Below are 19,911 nucleotides of genomic sequence, written 5' to 3' on the forward strand. Positions count from 1 at the left end.
AAAATTCTACAGAAAAAATTATCTATAACACAAAATGATCAACTTATCAAGCAAGAAAATAGTCTACAACAGAAAACTACAGCACAAAAGTAATCGCTATCACACAAAACATAATCTACATCACCATCTAGTGGTAGAACTAATGAGTGCAGAATCATACATAAAGAGATTGGGTTACCTTTAGTTGCTGTACAGATTATATTTGGTGTTCTGGGAGGATCTGAATAAAATACATGTATAAAAGTATGTTAGTAAATTTAGAATGATGCAGAAGTCACTAAGAGAGGTAATAAATACACCCATATATTCTGCATGGCTGACCAAGAGGGAACGTCTCATTCACTCCAGGCAGTCAGTGAATGTAGTGGGGTCACCACATCTATTCTTTTGCATACTGCCTCGCTCAATTTGTAACAACAACAGGGCCGGCGCCACCCATAAGCAGAGTAGACCACCGCGTAGAGCGCACTCTTGCTGGGGGCGCCGGCGCTCTGGAGTCTGACCGCAATAGAAGTCACAGTAGCAGACTGCTACTAGCAGTGGTGTTGCGAGGGGGGTGTTACTGGTGCGGGCCGCACTGGGTGACATGTCTGATGGGGTGATCCCGGTCCAGACCCAACACGCACGCCTGCGCAGCCAGCCCCGCCACTTTAAACTTACACTGTCCCAGCTCCCTGGCGGCGGTGGCCCCGGCGCTGCGCTATCCTCCTTAGTGCGTACAGCGTCAGGACAGAGTGTGCACACTATGACCTGATGCTTCACGCTGTCAGGCGACAGTGCAGCGCCGGCGGGAAGACGGGAGCGCGAGGAAGAGGAGCTGCAGCGTTCTACCTTCCGCAATGATTTAAGTTTTGATGAGGGGCATTGGGGGCTGAGTGGGGGTCTTTGGGCTTATCTGAGGTCTGAATGGGGGCTGAGTGCTGGTCTTTGGGCTGATCTGAGGTCTGATGGGGGTCTATGGGTGGGTCAAAGGGCGTGGTCAATGGGCAGAGTCAAGGGAGGGCAGCAAAATTAGCTTTTGCCTAGGGAGGCAAAAATCCTTGCACCAGCCCTTCTTAAGAAGGAAGGCTACAAATATATAAGGAGATGACTGGCTATGTAATGAAATGGTAGCAATGCTTGCATGGAGCGGCACCCCCTCTGTAAACAGATGATCAGCGGGGGTGCTGGATGTCAGAACCCCGTCGATCTGATATTGATGACCTATCCTGATGATAGGTCATCAAAATAAATAGCAGGACAACCCCTTAAAGGGAGATTTAAAGCTAATTTCATACTAGCGTTAAAATCTTCCAGCAGGCTTCTCCGGCATAGCGGGATGCTGCTTGCACCACTAGAGTCCATTGACTATAATGGGACCCAGTGGGGATCCGGCCTATTTTCGGCATTAGTGCCTGGATTCTGAATATTTAGGCTGAAATATAGATTAGAGAAGCCCAAAAAAGACCTCTTCCCTCACAGTTATGATTGTACAAAGAAGCACAGCCATTATGTAAACTTTTCTGAAAACTCAGGTACGATTTAAGGCTCATGCACACGGCCATGTGCACCCGCATTACAGATTCGGACCCATTAATTTGAATAGGTCCGCAATCCGGGAGATGCGGTGCAGAACGGAAGCACGGATCGGAAGCCCACGGAAGCACTACAGAGTGCTTCGGTGGTGTCTCTGTCCGTGCCTCCGAACCGCAAAAAAATAGAACATGTTCAATTTTTTTATGGTGCGGACGGATCACGGACCCATTCAAGTTGAATAGGTCTCAATCCGTCCCAGCCACCGCACGGATGTTGTCTGTGCATTGGGGGACCACAAATTGCGGTCCCCAATGCACAGAACGGCTGCACAACGGCCGTGTGCATGAGGCCTAACTCAGAACTGGTAAAAATGCACTAAATGTATCAAACAATTGATATAATTGCGACAAATTACAGCAAGAAGATTTAAAAATTGCCCTCATGCTAAAAAAATTTAAGGGTTGTCCAAAAATATATTTTTATTAGGGTACACTACCAGGAGCCTGATAAAATAGTAACAGCCTGTAAATTCCTCTTCCCAGTTGGAATAGAGAAGGATGAGCTTAAGCATCTTTACTGTTGTATCAGTTTCCCGTCAGTGTCACCTAATAAAAAATATATACCTTGGACAACCCCTTTAACGAAAGAAAAATGAGATGATGGCAGACAACTAATTATCCATTTGAATGTCCCATGGTTTCTTAGGAATTACTCACAGTGAACAATTATTTGAATGGTCCTGTTGGAGGTCCCATGATCATTCTGTCCCGAACACCAGTATTTCCCAGCATCACTAAGACTAATATTGTGAAGACTGTAGACCAGCGTGCTTCCACTAGTTGGTCCTCGTTTCACTTCATCTCCAACGAACAAAGTAATTTCCGCCACTGGGTTACTGTCCACCTGGCAGTTTATCATCTTGGTGTCTCCTTCTTTGACTATAAACGTTTCATTTGTGTCACCAGCTAAAAAAAAAATCAGTGACAGGTAACAAAATAGAGAAAGAGATGATAGGAAGAATCTTACATATTAAAGGTGTTTGTCAGGACATTGGTATTGATGATTATTTTCAGTATAGTCCATCAACATTTCATAAGGGTGGGTGCCACATACTTACCTGGCTGACTGTAGATATTGTCCTTAATATGCTAAAAAAGTGAACAAGGCCCCAGGTCCAGAGGGATTACACCCTAGAGTTCTAAAGGAGCTCAGTTCAGTTATTGCTTTGCCTCTGTTCATAATAATTACAGATGCTTTGTACCAAGAGACTGGCGCAAGGTGAATGCGGTGCCCATTTTCAAAAAGGGTGCTAGGTCTTCAGGAAATTATAGACCAGTAAGCTTAACATCCTTCTATAGGACTACATACAGGATTCTGAACTGTCAATAATATAATAAGTGACCTGATAAAAACCTGATTTATTTTTATGAGGAGGTGAGTAGAAGCCTGGACAGAGGAAAGGTGTTTGATACTGTCCCACACAGACGACTAATGAGTAAATTGAGGTCTAATTTTTTTAGAGAAATATAGTTTGTAATTGGATTGAAAATTGGCTTCATGATCGTATCCAAAGAGTTGCGGTCAGTGATTCCTGCTCTGAATGGTCCCCGGTGATAAGTGGTGTACCCAAGGTTCTGTGTTGGGTCCGATATTATTTAACTTATTTATTATTGACATAGAGGATGGGAGTAGTAGTGATGTTTCTATTTTTCAGATGACACCAAACTTTGTAATACAGTCAAGTCTATGGAAGATCATAATAAGTTACAAGCTGACTTGGACAAACTTACTGTTTGGGCCTCCACTTGGCAAATGAGGTTCACTATAGATAAATGTCAAGTTATGCACTTGATGGCTAATAATCTGCATGCGGCATATGCCCTAGGGGGAGTAAAATTGGGAGAGTCACTGGGTGTATTAGTAGATCATAGACAAAATTACAGCATTCAATGCCAGTCAGCTGCCTCTAAGGCCAATAGAATTTTGTCTTGTATTCAAAAAGGTATGGACTTGCGGAGCAGGGATGTAATATTGCCTCTGTACAAAGCGTTAGTGCGGCCTCAACTGGAATACGCAGTTCAGTTCTGGGCACCAGTCCATAAAAAGAATGCCCTGGAGTTAGAAAAAGTACAGAGGATAGCAACTATACTCATAAAGGGGCTGGAAGATCTTAGTTATAAGCAAAGATTAAATTAACAAAATTTGTTTAGCCTTGAAAAAAGACATCTAAGGGGGGGACATGATTAACCTGTATAAATGGACCATACAAAATATATCAAGGGAAGCTATTCTGTGTTAACCCTTTAGCTACCGGATGTTTTATTTTTTTTATTTTTTTCCATTTTCATTTTTCTTCCCTATTTTCCGTGAGCCATAACTTTTTTATATTTCTGGTCACATAGCTATATGAAGGCTTATTTTTTGAGGGACAAGTTTTACTTTCTAATGCCACCATTAATTATAGCATAAAATGTAGTGAGAAGTGGGAAAAAATTCCAAATAGGCTCGAATTTGCAAAAAAGTGCAATCCCTCCACCAGTTTACGGGTTTTGTTCCCACAGGGTTTTGTGTACGGCCAAACTGACACATGCCCTTCTTTCTATGGGTCAGTACGATTACAATGATACCCCATATGTATAGGATTTTATGTGTAACTAGTGTAAAAATAAATGCAAACTTTGAGAATTTTTTTTTTACATCACCATATTCTGACCCCCATAACTTTTATACTTATGTCAACTGAGCTGTTTAGAGGCTAATTTTTGCGTGACAATTTACAGTTTTTATAGATGCCATTTTGAAGTCTGCATGACTTTTGGATCACATTTAATTTAATTAAATTTTTTGGGGTAAGAGAAGCAATGAAAAAATGGCAAATCGGACATTTTGACCCTTTTTTCCGTTACGCCATTCGCCGACTAGGATATTTTTTTTAGATTTTAATATTATGGGCGCGGTGATACTCAGGATGTTTATATTTATTGTTATTTAGGTATTTTTTTTATTATACGGAAAAAGGGGTGATTTAAACGCTTATATATATTTATTTTTTTTATATTTTTTTTTAAAATTTATCATAATTTTAAGGCTCATAAATGACCTTATAAATTATGTTTTTTATTTTTTTTTATTCTGACCTATAAGGGATTTTAAAAAATTACAATTTCTTTGCATTTTACTCATTTCTTATGTTGGCCTGCCATCTGGTGGCCAAAATAAGAATTGCAGCATTAATGCTCTGAATTTCTTCATAGAGACTCAGAGCATTCAGCGCATGTATTGAAGTCCCGATTGGCCGCATTCAGGTGCCGTGATCTCACTTGATCACTGCATCTAAAGCATTTAATTACTGCGATCGGTATTATTGCGCAGGTCTCTGCTGTTTGAAACAAGTGGGCGTCATGCTTGTACGGCGCTAGTAGCGAAAGGGTTAAGCCCCCTCAAAAACAAGGGGTAATACAGTAAGAGGCGACAAGCATTCTTTACAGTAAGATCTGTGATTCTCTGTAATAGCCTTCCACGGGAGCCGGTCACAGCAAATACAGGAGATGTACAGGACCTTCAAAAAAGGTTTAGATGACTTTTTAATTTAAAATAACATTGACGCTTATGACAATGTATAGAAATCTTGTTCTACACACCCTTTCCCTTTGGCCCAACCCCTTTTTAAAAGGAAGATGGACATTGATCCAGGGATTTGATCCGTGGATCAATATAGCAGGAGAACAGGTTGGACTTTTTCAAACCTTAACAACTATGTACCCGTATTTTTCACCCTATTCTATTTTTGACTGATTCCTTGATGATGCAGACGGACAGGACTAATCCCTGGTGTAACTTAGACGTTTGACTATAGCAGCTCTTGATCTGGCCCTTTGAGGTGGGCACTTTTTTTTTTACCAGGACTACAGGATGAATTATGTCATTCTACTCCTTCACATTCTGGAGTGGATGCTGATAAATCTGACTGGTTAGTGGACAGAAGATGTGGCGCCTACATCTCATGGTCACCTGAGCCCTATGGAGGCCGAACTGGCACAGGCGGAGGAGGAGCACGAGGAGGATGGCATAAACGCCCAGGAATTCTATACAGAACCAGGTGGTTTAGTCGCCCAAGCAACAGGGGAGGAGCAGTAGGAGCATAAGGATCTAGGGGGCGATGACGAAGATAACTCAGATGACCCCGACAGACTGTGGCAGTATGCAGTGGAGATGGAGGCAGGGAGTCCCTCTGAGTCCTTTGTGCAAATGGCCTGATGCATGCTGAGTTGCTTGCGTAGTGACAGCTGCATTATCACCATTCGCGATGACTACTGGCTCTCCACAAAGTTAGACCTTTACTACCAGTCCAAAATGGGTGCCTTTTTTTACAACTTCTGAGAGGTCTGAAAAACTCAACTACTATCGAGACATCCTTTGTATTCGGTTGGTTACTGCCTGCGCACACCATTGGCCATTCTCACGAAGGTCTAACTGGGGAGACCCTCTGAGGTCACACTACACTGCCATGTCTGCTGGAGGGGGGTATGGGGGCAGGACCAGCCAGCACCATCAGCAGCAACTTAAACGAGTATTCCCATTTTAAGGGCATATCACTAGGATATGTCCCCATTGTCTGATAGGTGTGGGTCCCAGGTTTCCATTGGTCTGGCCACCACCAAGCGCTCTCCCCATAGAAGTGAATAGGAGTGCACCATGCAATTATGGTCACTGCTCCCGTTCACTTCTATGGGCCCGAAAGAAAACAGACGAGATAGTTTTCAGCTATTTTCGGCAACCTCATATAAATAAATATGGTGCTCTGTTCTTGGTGTAGGTGCAGGTCCCAGAGGTGGAACCCGCACCTATCAGACAATGGGGGCATATCCTGGCGATATGCTCCCATTGTCTGAGAAGGGAAAACCCCTTTAAGTATGGAGTTTCTAATGATAATTTTTCTTCACCTGTCTACTGAAGAAACCACCCAGAAGCAGCAGCAGGACAGAGCAAAACATGAATCAGCAGGTGGTGGCATACTTGGATTGCACCCTGTCACTCCAGATCCAAGGTTCCCTGGACTACTGGGCAACCAAACTTGAATTGTGGCCGCAACTGGCTGAGTTTGCCCTGGTCAAGTTTTCTTGCCCGGCCAGTAGTGTGGCATCAGAGCAGGTGTTTAGTGTGGCGGGTGGCATAGTTATCCCACTGAGAACTCGCCTCTCAACAAAAAATGTTGTGAGACTTAGGCCTCATGCACACGACAGTATTTTTTTGCAGTCCGCAAAAAGGGTTTCCGTCGTTCCGTGATCCGTGTCCGTTTTTGTTTCCGTGTGTCTCCCTTTATTTTTGGAGGATCTTCAGACATGAAGGAAAGTAAAAAAAAATCTAAGTCAAGTTTGCCATGCAAATGATAGGAAAAAAAACTGATGCGGACGCGCGGACGCGGATGACAATCTTGTGTGCCTCCGTGTTTTTTCACGGACCCATTGATTTGAATGGGTCCGCAAACCGTTGTCCGTGAAAAAAATAGGAAACGGGGATCACGGACGCGGATGACAAACGGTGCATTAGCCGAGTTTTCCACGGACCCATTAAAAGTCAATGGGTCCGCAGAAAATCACGAAAAACGGAATAACGGACACGGGACACAACAACAGTCGTGTGCATGAGGCCTTACCTTTATAAAGATGAATCAGGCCTGGATCAACCAGGATTTCCACACACCGGTGCCTGATGGATCAGACTGGATCATTCTGGAAGTAATGATCTGACTGATGCCACATGCCTGCTGCCTCTACTGCCATCTGCCCCAACTGTGATCTTCCACCATCTTGTGCTGTTACTGCCACTGCTGTTACCCCCTTCACTCTGTTCTGGGGCCACTATTGTGACTCTTCATGCTGTTGCCACCCTCACCACTGCCAAGTCTACTTGCAGATTAGGTATCATGAATATATCTGCACCTGTTCTGTGGTTTTGACCCGCACCTGCATTGGTTCTGACAGTAACGGTGAGAATAACTGACCAAATAAGTGTGAACTAAGCCTAATAGTGACGTACAGTCATTCTACAGCTAACAGATGAGATTCAAACATGTGTTTGCACTGCCACAACATGGATTAAACAAAGCTTTTTTTTTCTCTACTACTTTATTGGCGCTGCCTCCGTGTCCTTATTTTGTTCCACTAGAGCCATCGGGACACCTGCAGGGGCTCGCAGCATTTTTTTTTCTTTACTGAAGGATGTCGTATGCTTTTTTTTTTTTTTTTTTGTTTAGCTGGGGGTTAGCAAGGAATGTTGGTGGCCTGCACGATGATGTGCATATCCATATACTGTATGTGACCTGCCTGTCATTCATACGCACAGTAACTATTTTGCAACAAGAAAGGACTAGCTACGTATGTTGCTGCACTGCACATTGATGTACACCGAGATACATTCTGGGATAGACCTAATCGAATGCACTTCATGACAAATTACGAAGCGACCAAATCAATCAATCATCTCTAGTGACAATGCCACTCGTCATGCTTAAAACCCTCTCTGAGATGACTCTGGAGTCACGGTACAGTGATTGCACAGGGGGCCAGTTCCAGCTACTGTATCAATCGGCCTCCCCTGAAAACCAAGCAGTTAGGGAACAATTTATGTGCGGAGAAAGGTCACAGTCATTTAGAAGTTGAGACAATTTTAACAAACAGCTGACCAGAAGTATTACTGCCACAGAGCAGAAAAAATCTGTGCAAAGACAAAGATCTGCACAACATTTATCACAACTAAGGCTGCTTTCACACTCGCGTTTTGGCTTTCCGTTTGTGAGATCCGTTAAGGGCTGTAAAAAGCGGTCTAAAACGAATCAGTTTTGCCCTAATGCATTCTAAATGGGAAAGGGTCCACTCAGAATGCATCAGTTTGCTTCCAATCAGTCTCCATTCCGCTCTGGAGGCGGACACCAAAACGCTGCTCTCCGCTTGACGAAACTGAGCCAAACGGATCCGTCCTGGCACACAATGTAAGTCAATGGGGACGTTTTCTCTGACACAATCTGGTACAATAGAAAACGGATCCGTCTCCCATTGGCTATTTTACAGATAATACGGATGCATGCGGTTGTATTATTGTAGCGGATCCATTTTTGCAGATCCATGACAGATCCGCCCAAAATGCGAGTGTGAAAGTAGCCTAACTGGTTCAGTAGCAACTACATCGTCCGGTGGGATTTCAGCGTGCATACAAGCTAATTTCTGGTCGCAAATAGTTTTCTCATGACCACACATTCCGTTATGGATGTCTGACGATAGAGCAGAACACAAAGAGTAGTCTATGCAGGAGAAAAAGAAGCTGATGTTGATAGCAAGGACACTGTACCGCTTGGGGATGCGGGCTGGCTACCACAAAGAAGACCAGGGTAAGAAGGACAGCCTTGTTCTGATTGCGAATTGTGGCAAAACCAACCTCGCCACTGGGTGGTGGAGAGGCCTGGTTGTCCGCCTCTTGCCCCAGGATTATGGGCCCTCTCATCAGCCAGGCTTCCTTTGTTCACAAAGGACTTTTACTAACGTTTGAACCCCTGGTCTAATTCGTGCCATTTTGGGATATGTTAAATGTCTATGTGTACTGTAAAGGATGGGACATTGTATATTTGAGTGGTAATGTCTGTCCTATTGTCTCCGTGTGTGTATTGGCGATTTCCCTTTTTCCTGAAAGATAATTGAATTACGCCTCGGTTGTCTCCAGGACAGAAGACATTGTGTATTCTCCTGCCTGTGATACAATTGCATCAACCCATTGTGTGGGGAAATTGTATCACAGGCAGAGGGGAGGATTTTGTGTGGTAGTGTCTGAGTGTATTGTACGTGTTTATTGGTTGTTTTTACAAAACCCTGTGGGTGGTAACCTTGTTGGAAAATGTGTATAAGTCAATGCTTGTGTGTTCAATAAAGAGTTCCTGTTGTACCCTTCATCATGTTGAGGCTGGTGTTTGGGTAACTGATCGACACTGGGGATTGCTATACACTAAAGATTTGCTATACTCCCCGGGCTATACTATTAGCTCTTGTAAGAGCTGTTCCTTGCTCCTGTGGCAGTTATGGTGTTGAGTGGAGTGCTTGGAGTCCTCGGGAAGCACTAGGAGCATCTATCAACGGAGGTACCCGGTCGGGGTGCCAGGAGATCCGTTACACGAATGCTGGCAAATTCTATTTTCCCACAAGATGTCCAGGTGATGCCGCCTCATAGAGCCCTGTTACCTACTGTATGTTTGTGTTTGAATGCCCACAGTTTATTTTAATCTGGCAGATCTTGCACATGACTGTGGTTTTCTGCACTGGACTTGTGAAGAAAAAAATGCTAAAGGGAGATACTCGCACAGAGCTAGCAGCAGCCAAGCGTGGCCTAGGTCTGTCACGTTTTGAGCCTGCACCGCATCAGTGGTATCACCAGTAGTGATGGACGAACATCGGCCAGGACGATTCGCGAACGTGATCGCGCAAATCCAATAAAATGTTTGCGAACCGCAACATCGCAGCGGGCCCTATTCACTTTAATGGTAGGAGAACCTGAAAAACATTCAGCTCATATTTGCAGCCACCAAATACTTACTAGAAATGCACAAATCGTCCAACAACATGGACAGTGACATAAGAGGATCAATGGCAAAAATTCCAACAAAAAATATGTCAGGGGCCAATTTTAATCAGGGGCCATTTTTATGCATCTTAAAGGGAAACTGTCAAAAATGTGAACCCTGCTGGAGCCTAGAAAAAAAATTTTTTAGACCACGGGAATACGGGCCCCAAACATTAGGCATTCACCTGACAGAAAAGAACAAGTGATTATGTGGCTGGAGGTATATTAGACCAGTGTTCCCCAACTCCAGCCCTCGGGGGCCACCTTCCGGTCATGTTTTCAGGATTTCCTTAGAATTGAGCAGGTTATACAATTAGTGTTGATGCATCAGGATTCTCAAATCATGACCGGTAGGTGGGCACTGAAGACTGGAGTTGGGAAACACTGTATTAGACGGTCATTGGATATCAATTTTACTGCAGGCCAGTGGAGTTCAGGCCCCAAAAATTATGCATTCACCCTACATAAAAGATCAAGTGATTATGTGGCTGGAGGTATATTATACGGTCAATGGATATCAATTTTACTGCAGGCCCGTGGACTACAGGCCACAAAAATTATTCATTCACCGGACAAAATACATCAAGTAATTATGTGGTTGGAGGTACAGTTATGTTCAAAATAATAGCAGTCAGACATCACTAACCTAATCAATCACTGATTTTGGTAGAAATGATATTTCTACATGGCAAATAATTTACTAGCAGGTGTAGTAGAGTAAAAGAAACCCAACAGACCCAACAGTCATGACATGCATGCTGCTGATTCTCTGTAATTCAATCACTTATTGAAAGGTGCATGTTCAAAATAATAGCAGTGTGGAGTTCAATGAGTGAGGTCACTGGTGGCAATTATTGCCCTTATTTAAGGAAGGAAGGCAGCAAATGTACATGCCGATTACAGTGCATTTCTCTCTGAAATTCTGAAGAAAATGGGTTGTTCCAGACATCGTTCAGAAGAACAGCGTACCTTGATGAAAAAGTTGATTGGAGAGGGGGAAACATATAAAGAAGTGCAGAAAATGATAGGCTGCTCAGCTAAAATGATTGCAAATGCTTTAAAATGGCAACCAAAACCTAAAAGACGTGGAAGAAAGCGAAAAACTACCATTCGAATGGATAGAAGAATAGCCAAAATGGCAAGGACTCAGCCAACAATCAGCTCCAGGAAGATGAATGAAGGTCTAAAGTTACCTGTGGGGTACTGTTACAATAAGAAGACGCCTATGTGAAGCCAAGCTATCTGCAAGAGGCCCCCGCAAAGTCCCACTGTTGGAAAAAAGATATGTGTTGAAGAGGTTACAATTTGCCAAAGAGCACATTGACGGCCTAAGGAGACATTTTGGGGACTGATGAAAGTAAGATTGTTCTTTTTGGGTCTAGTGGCCGGAGACAGTTCATCAGATGACCTCCAAACACTGAATTCAAGCCACAGTACACGGTGAAGACAGTGAAGCATGGTGGCCAAGCATCATGATATGGGGATGTTTCTCATACTACAGTGTTGGGCCTATTTATCGCACACCAGGGATCATGGATCAGTCTGAAGACATCAGAATACTTGAAGAGGTCATGCTGCCTTATACTGAAGAGAAAATGCCTTTGAAATGGGTGTTCCAACAAGACAACGACCCAAACACACCAGTAAACGTGTAACATCTTGGTTCCAGACCAACAAGATTGACGTTATGGAGTGGCCAGCCCAATCCCCGGATCTTAATCCAATAGAAAACTTGTGGTGTGACATCAAAAATGCAGTTTCTGAGGCAAAACCAAGAAATAGAGAGGAACTGTGGAATGTGGTCAATTCATCCTGGGCTGGAATACCTGGTCACAGGGGCCAGAAGTTGGTTGACTCCGAGCAGCACAGACGTCCAGCAGTTCTCAGAACCAGCGGTTATACAACTAAATATTAGTGATTCAAAGGAAAGCTAAATCTTCAAACATTTTTCTGTTTATATAGTGAATGTTTGAGTTTGTAAAGAAGAATACAAACACTGCTATTTTATTTATTTTTTTAACACAACTGCATATTAGATGGTCATTAAATATCAATTTTACTGCAGGCCAGTACAAATACATGTGAAAAACATATGTTTAAAAGAACGTAAAATATAAAATTAGATTAAAAACATAGCTAAAGAAATCCCCCCTCTTGAAAAAAATAAAAATAAGTTGAAAATCGATAACACGTGGTCATCACAAGTGTTGAATTTCTCCGAGGTCCCAAACATTAGGCATTCTCTGGACAGAAAAGGCCTTTTAATGCCGCTGTATTTACATAAGACAGGGACCATTATTTGTTCTGGGTGGTGGCGGATATGTGTGGGCTGGCATGAGGAAATTCAATTAAACGTGGTCATCACAGGTGTTGAATTCCTCTGAGATCCATGCCTCATTCATTTTTAGAAATGTGAGGTAGTCCACACTGTCGTGAGCTAGGCGAGTGCGCTTATCGGTCACGACCCCCCCTGCTGCACTGAACATCCTTTCGGACAGGACACTCGACGAAGGGCAAGCCAAGAGTTCCATGGTAAATTGTGCTGGATTCCTCGCTTCTCAGAGCGTCCACATCTGCCGTTAACCCGATGTAGTTGGACACCTGCCGGTCTAGGCGTTCCCTGAGGCTGGATCCAGAGGGCGGCTGTCGATGGGTTGGCTGCAAGAATGATCTCATATCCAAAGTGACCAAAACATCTTCAAACCGCCCTCTTCTTGCATGCGCGGTAGGATTGGTACCCACAACTGTTTCTCTGCAAGTGGAAATTCCTCTGCCAGCACCCGCAACAGCAGAATGCAGCATCTCTCACAGCAAGGCCTAGAAATGCTGCATTCTGACAGCCCTCCGTGATGCTGGTAACATGTCCGCCATTTTGTGTTTGTACCGTGGGTGTCACAACCAGACAGCTGAGAAGCTCTGACAGAGGCCTTTCAGAACCTCCTCCTTGAGTTTCTGTGTTGTGGTATTCAGCTCCTCCTCTCGTTAGCCTCTCTCAGCTGTCATGTGTTGGACTAATTGCTTCCCTTTAAATTCCTCCCCAGAAGGCTTTTCTGGGCGGCTTATACTACTTCCTGGAGTGTGTTTGCATGCTGACTCTGTTCTCCTGTTTGCTTCAAAGCTAAGTGTTGTACCTTTATCTGTTATTTTCTGTTTGCTGGATCCCAGGTGACCCTGACTCCCTCCGTATCTTGTGTAGGGAGCCGGTGGTCGTGTCCCCTCACTATTGTAGGGTGCTCAGGGCTTTATAGTCAAGGTTCGTGGATATGCAAACCTCCACCATTCGGATCTTTGCTTTGGCTGAGCAGCCAGGGAAAGTGCCAGGTCTTCTGCAGGGGTCTCCCTTGGTTCCTTAGTTTTTGGATCCAGCGAGTCGTTTATACATGTTGCTTTGCCTTGTTTCCGGTACACCGTCCGTGACAGTGGGTCTAAGTACGTTTCCACCCAGTACTGGTTCTTGCCCTTTATGCTTTTTATACGGGGGTTCCCTCTTCAAACACTGGAGCATGAAGGCCCCCATTTGCACTAAATTGGTAGCGGTGGAGCGGCCTGGCTCCTGCTTATCGCCCAGGAGAATGTCGTCCTCGGGCTCGTCCCCCCAGCCACGGACAACACCAGGGATCCCAGAAAAGTTTAAAGCCTGCTCTTCTTGCTCCTCCTCCTCCTTCCCCCAGGCACCATCTTCCTCTGACTCCTCTTCAGAGTTATGCTGACTTGTCTCAGGTGGAGTAGCCCCCTTTGGGAATAAATTCAGCATTGCGACTTCCTCATCTTCCTGCTCCTCGACGGCTTGATCAATTATACAACGCAATGCACGCTCCAGAAAGAAGGTGTAAGGTACGATGTCACTGATTGCACCCTGGCTGCGACTGACCAGTTTTGTGATCTCATCAAATGGCCACAGAAGTCTGCATGCGTCGCGCATGAGCAGCCACTGGCGTGGTGAAAAAAAACCAAGCTTCCCAGAACCTGTCCTGCAGCAGAGTTCATACAGGTAGTCGTTAACAGTACGTTTCTGCTGGAGCAGCCTACCAAGCATATACAAGGTGGAGTTCCAGCACTTTGGGCAGTCACAAATCAGACGTCTAACGGGCAAGTGGTGTCACCGCTGAACGTCAGCAATGCAAACGATGGGCGTGTAAGATCTTCTAAAATGGTGAGAGATTTTCCTGGCCTGCCGCAAGACGTCCTGGACCCCGGGGTATTTGGCAACAAATCGCTGCACGACTAAGTTCAGGGCGTGTGCCATGCACGGCACGTGTGTCATTTTCCCCTGTTGGCACCATTGTTCGCACACCACTTTACCAACTGTCAAATTGAGGGGGGTTAACCACTGATCGGCCTGTGACCGCATTGCTGAAAGCAGTGCAGGACCGGTGTGGCTCTTGGCTTCTAGGCAAAACAGCTGCAGCACAGCATGGCAACATCTCACCTGGCCCATCAAATATGTTCTGGGGAGCTGGGGGAGTGCAGCGGAAGGGGCGGTAGCAGTGAAAAAGGAGGAGTCAGCCGAGGAGGAGACGGAGGATGAAGTAGGATGAGGAGAAAAAGAGGCAGGCCTGCATGCAATCCGTGGCGGTAACACCAAATCCACATGGGTGCCACGGGTTACATGCTTGACAGCCGTCAGAAGTTTCACCCAGTAGGCAGTAAAGGTTATGTACCTTCCCTGCCTGTGTTTGCTTGACTATGTGTCTGTGGTCAGATGTATCTTGGCACCGACACTGTGTGCCAGAGATACATTTACTTGCTGCTGAACAGGGCCATATAGCTCTTGGATGCCCTTCTGGGAGAAATATTTCCTTCTGGAGACCTTCCATTGCGGTGTGCCAATGGCCAAAAATTTTCTAAACGCTTTTGAGTCCACCAGTTTATATGGCATTAGTTGGCGGACTAGCAGTTCTGACAAGCCATGGTCAGCCGTTGGGCAAGAGGGTTATCCGGCATCATCAACTTTTTACGTTCGAACATTTGGGCCACGGAAGCCTGCCTTTTGCCAGATGAACGCGACGACGGCACGGTGGAAGATGGAGTGAAGGACAAATGGGAGGAGAGAGGAGAAGGAGAAGAGGCAGGACATAGAACGCCGGGAGTGTGGCTTTGTGGGTTCTGACGCTGTTGCTCCCACTGGGCTCGGTGATTGGAGGTCAGATGACTTTTTAAGGCGGTCGCCCCAGAGTGAGTGTTGGGCTTACCGCGACTTATGCGTTGACAGCAGGCTGCAGATGGAAAAACTATTTTCAACAGCTGACACGTTAAAAAAAGCCCACACTGCGGGGTCATGTGCCGGCATCCTGGGAGCGCAAGATGTGACCGTCCATGGTGCTTTCTCCAGATACATTTGCAGTCTGCTTTTTGCCTCCTGGGCACTGTAAGTTCTGCCTGCTTCTCCTCCTTCTCCTCCCTCTCTGCTGCTCTGTCTCTACCTCTGAACTCCCCTTCTTTTCCTCTCTTGTGGGCACCCACGTGACGTCCATCGACACATCATCATCCTCACCTTTACCACCACGGGCATTAGAGATCTCGGAGTAGGCAGCAACAGCGGGGATCAACCTCTTTAGGCTGATCTGGGTAATATTATCAGACCGCTGGGTGGCGGCCGTTGCTACCTCCTTTTCCTGATCCGATGCCAAGAATGGCTGCGCATCGGTAATGTCTGGGAATGGAGGGAAAAATAATTCCTCTGACTCGAGTGGAGGGGCTATGGTGGTGGTGTCTTTGGGGGTGCACACAGCATATAGTGAGGAGGGTGCAGATACAGAAGATGAAGAGGGTGCTGAAGCGGAAGGCTGAGTGAGCCACTCAACCAACTCTAATCGCACTCACCTTCTCCAACTTCACAATTAGGCTCCGGCCTGGTGCACCTGCCCGACCCCTACCAACCCTGCAGAATGGCCTGCCTCTTCCTCTGCCTGTCATTTTCAAAATTACCCTGTGACAAAAGTCCCTATAGAAAAGCAGTATTTGTGGAAGCAGGTATATTGCAGGTCTCAATCAATATTTTGTGGAAGCAGGTATATCAATCCCCTCTATCAGTATTTTGTGGAAAAAGGTATATAGAACTTAATAATGAGTATTTGCTGGAAGCTGGTAAATCAAACTCCTCAATCAATATTTTGTGGAAGCCGGTATATCAATATCCTCTATCAGAATTTTGTGGAAACTGGTATATACAACCCCTTAATCAATATTTGGTGGAAGCAGGTATATCACACCAGTTGCAATTAGTTACTCCAATAGCGTTTGTCCCTCTGTATACCTGCAGTATCTGAGCAGAACCGCACACAACTGCTGCACAATACAATTGCACTATTATATACTTTCTATGTAAGAAAGTATATTATAAGTATATTACACCCCTCTGTATGTCACACCTATCGATAGCACACCTATACCAGTCCTTAAATGGAATTTTGTGGCCCTATTAGCTAGGGATTTGTGTCCCTAACAGCCTGTCCCTGCTCCACACAGCAACCTCTCCCTACAAAAGACTGAATATAAAATGGCGGACAGATCGGGTTTATTTATAGGGTAGGGGTCATGTCCATGTGCTGAAATGTCTCAATTGGCTGTCCTGTCCCACCTGATGGATGTGTCATGGCTCAAAGTTTGGCGCTATGCCAAAAAAAAAATCAGGTGGCTGTGGAGGATGAGGCCCACTTCCTACTATGGTTCCTCGAATACTCAGCAGTGAGGGACAGTCAGGTCAGGAGACTGTCTGATCTCTGGGGGAGGAGGAGAACAGGGCGACCATAGCAGCACAATACGGGAGTACCTGCCATAGAGTGAGAGGAGTGTGATATGCCATGGACTCCTAAACCTCACCCTGGATGTGTCCCTATCCTCATTCCCCATCACTACCCAATTATTTCACACTTCCTTTGGCAATGTTAATATGTATCTAGTCTCTCCGATAAAGCTGATTTGAATTTGATAGATATGAGGTAGGTAGGTAGAAATGAAGAAGATAAAATATTATACAATAAACTTACCTGGAAAGTCTGAAGGTCTTGCCTGGGGTGCAGAAGATCTGGTGAAGGATCCTAAGAGAGATCATAAATAAGGGAGTTTAGGACTTGTTCATAACAGGTTTAGCAAGATCCCTAGTGCATACAGTATGTTGAATAATTCCCAAGATGCCCGACGGATTAAAGACCCTCTTTGTGCCTTCTGCTGGTGAGGTAGCAGCATGTGGATGGAAGCTGCTATGGCTCCTGGAACCTCCTCAATCAGTGGCTTTTATCTAAAATCCAGAATGCTTTTATCTAAAATCCAGCTGCAACTACAGGGGGAGTGTAGTATTACATAATGGCCATTTAGATGAATGACTATCCATATAATACTTGGCCAACTTGACCCGGAGAGAGCAGGAGCTTCTCTTATAGATTGGCTCTCTACTCTGTCTAATAGTTAGGGGTCTCAAGGGGAAGGATCTCACCCCACTAATGATAGTTTTTGGGGATCTCAACCATTAGTGTAGGATGTAATTACCTTCAATGGTGATAGTCACATCAGGAGGGTCTGCAAGAAAAAGATGGAAATAGGTTAGGTTAAAAAGGTCTCCTTTACATTATTACTGTTAGATCACAAAAGCCTGTCTCCAATGTTATTACAGATGTAGCAGTGCTCACTTTACTAGTGGTTCACTTTACCTGTGGATTTGCATAGGACTGCAGGCCAACATTATCTGTACTAGGGTTTGTTATGGTGCATAAGTAATATAGCATCAAAGAGTTACAGAAAGTGCTGTAAGGGTATTGTACGTAATCAAGAACTAATTGGTTCTTCCCCTTTAATTATTATATTTCAGTACCTTCTACATTACTTGTTATGTAGTGAGTTAGGGATAGTTAGTATATACAAAGCCATTGTTCTATGTCAGATGACCACCAGACCACATCTCAGAGGGGTAACTCGTGGGACGGGTGTTCTCCTACAAGGGTAGGGGGGCTGAGAGGTATAAACCTTTGCGCGCAAAGACAAAGAACGGAGCTACGCTGAGAACATCATCCAGGTAGGATGCTGTAGGTTACTATCTCTCTCTTGTATTACCATGGGATGTCGGCCATGTGGGTAATGTGGCAACAGGAGCTTCCCCCATTGTATTGCACGCTAGGTGAATATTATTTACCTTTACTGTTCCATATGTGATTTGTAATGATTCGTCTCTTTCACTAAATATATTTAATTTAATCATGTTTAGTAAATAATTTTATCACTAAGCCTATTTATTCTCAATTCTTCGAATTCACGTTAAACCACTCAAGAAACTAAATCGACAAAATCTGCATCTCTATGACTGTGCCGATTTTCCACCAAATTCTGCCTAAATCTCAGACCTTAAACATGGTCCATGTATGGTCAGTGGCATAAATACCCAAGAGGGCTTGACACTGAGCCCCTGCAAGTCTGCCCAATGTATAGCTCCCTCTGCTGGTTGTTATTCATTATTACATAGTATGCCGACACCAACCAGCGGGGGGCACTATTTCCTATACAGTTAATGCTCATCGTTGCACTTTGAGGCAATACTGTGGTGACAATGATGACAAGTGAGTAATATCTGTGAAGAGACTTACATTCCACGTTTAGGACGATCGTCTGTTCTGTCACAGCCGTGTTTTCCAGGAAATCCACTCTGCAGACCAGGGGCGATCTGTTGTCATCCTTTGTAGGGGCGAATGTAATATTGGAGAAGTAAGTCCTGGTTTTATTTGGGTAATTATTTTGGTAATTGTATAAATCTTCATTCTTTCTATTCCATGTGATGCGAGGAGCAGATCCAGCGCATGTTCCTGGACTTCTGCAGGTTACTGTCGCCATTTTCCCAGCCACCAACTTCTCCACAGAGATCTCCGGTTTGTCTGTTAATCCTAAAAATGATTCCAGAAATGAACATTTACAGGTTGGAATTAGTTATAATAAGACGATAATCAAAGAGGTATCGGTAGACCTAGCAGAGCCGTGTCAGAGGGGCTGAGTACTAGCCTGGAAGGTACATCTGGCTGGTGTTACTACTGTTACCACTATTCTACCATTAATCTACCACCACTACTACTACTCCTCTTATCACCACTAGTCTACCGCTACTACTTATATTATCGCTATTCTACTACTACCACCACTACTACTACTCCTATTACCACTACTACTCCTCTTATCACCACTAGTCTAACGCTACTACTTATATTACCGCTGTTCTACTACTACCACCACTACTACTACTCCTATTACCACTACTATTCCTCTTATCACCACTAGTCTACCACTACTACTGCCACTACTACTACTCCTATTACGAGTAGCGAGTTCCAGAGTATGGGGGATGCACCGGAGAAATCTTGGAGGCAATTGTGGGAAGAGGCAATAAGAGGAGAGGAGGAGGTCTTGTGAGGATCGGAGAGTGCGTGTGGGGGTGTATCAGGAAAGTAGCTCAGAGATGTAGGGAGGGGACAGGTTATGGACGGCCTTGTATGTATTTGTTAGTACTTTGAACTGAATTTGCTGGAATACTACTATTAGTACTACTGCTACTATTATTACTACTAATGCTATCATTAGTATTACTGCTGCTGCTATTATTTCTACTATTATTACTACTATTATTATTACTTCTATTACTAATACTACTATTATTACTACTATTACCACTATCACTAATACTACTGCTAATACTACCATTAGTACTACTGCTACTATTATTACTGCTACTATTATTATTACTACTATTAGCACTACTGCTACTATTATTACTACTACTACTATTAATACTGCTACTGCAGCTATCACTAC

General features: G+C 44.4%; 1 protein-coding gene across 2 annotated transcripts in view; it reads right to left on the minus strand.

Annotated features, from left to right (window-relative positions):
• LOC122926712 (sialic acid-binding Ig-like lectin 10) overlaps positions 1-18,988 on the minus strand; it is a 36,772-nt gene extending 17,784 nt beyond the window's left edge. For both annotated transcript variants that reach the window (XR_006387701.1, XM_044278182.1), the window contains exons 1-5: positions 18,699-18,988; positions 17,611-17,640; positions 17,112-17,162; positions 2,232-2,480; positions 179-220 (exon numbers count right to left, since the gene is read on the minus strand). Coding sequence is in view for 1 of the 2 variants with exons in the window: in XM_044278182.1 (XP_044134117.1) it covers positions 179-220; positions 2,232-2,480; positions 17,112-17,162; positions 17,611-17,640; positions 18,699-18,942 (616 nt within the window). In the remaining variant the exon portion in view is untranslated. The remainder of the gene's footprint in view (positions 1-178; positions 221-2,231; positions 2,481-17,111; positions 17,163-17,610; positions 17,641-18,698) is intronic.
• Positions 18,989-19,911: the final 923 nt, after the last annotated feature.

Source organism: Bufo gargarizans, chromosome 2 (genome assembly GCF_014858855.1).
Source record: "Bufo gargarizans isolate SCDJY-AF-19 chromosome 2, ASM1485885v1, whole genome shotgun sequence".
Classification (NCBI taxonomy): Eukaryota; Metazoa; Chordata; class Amphibia; order Anura; family Bufonidae; genus Bufo; species Bufo gargarizans.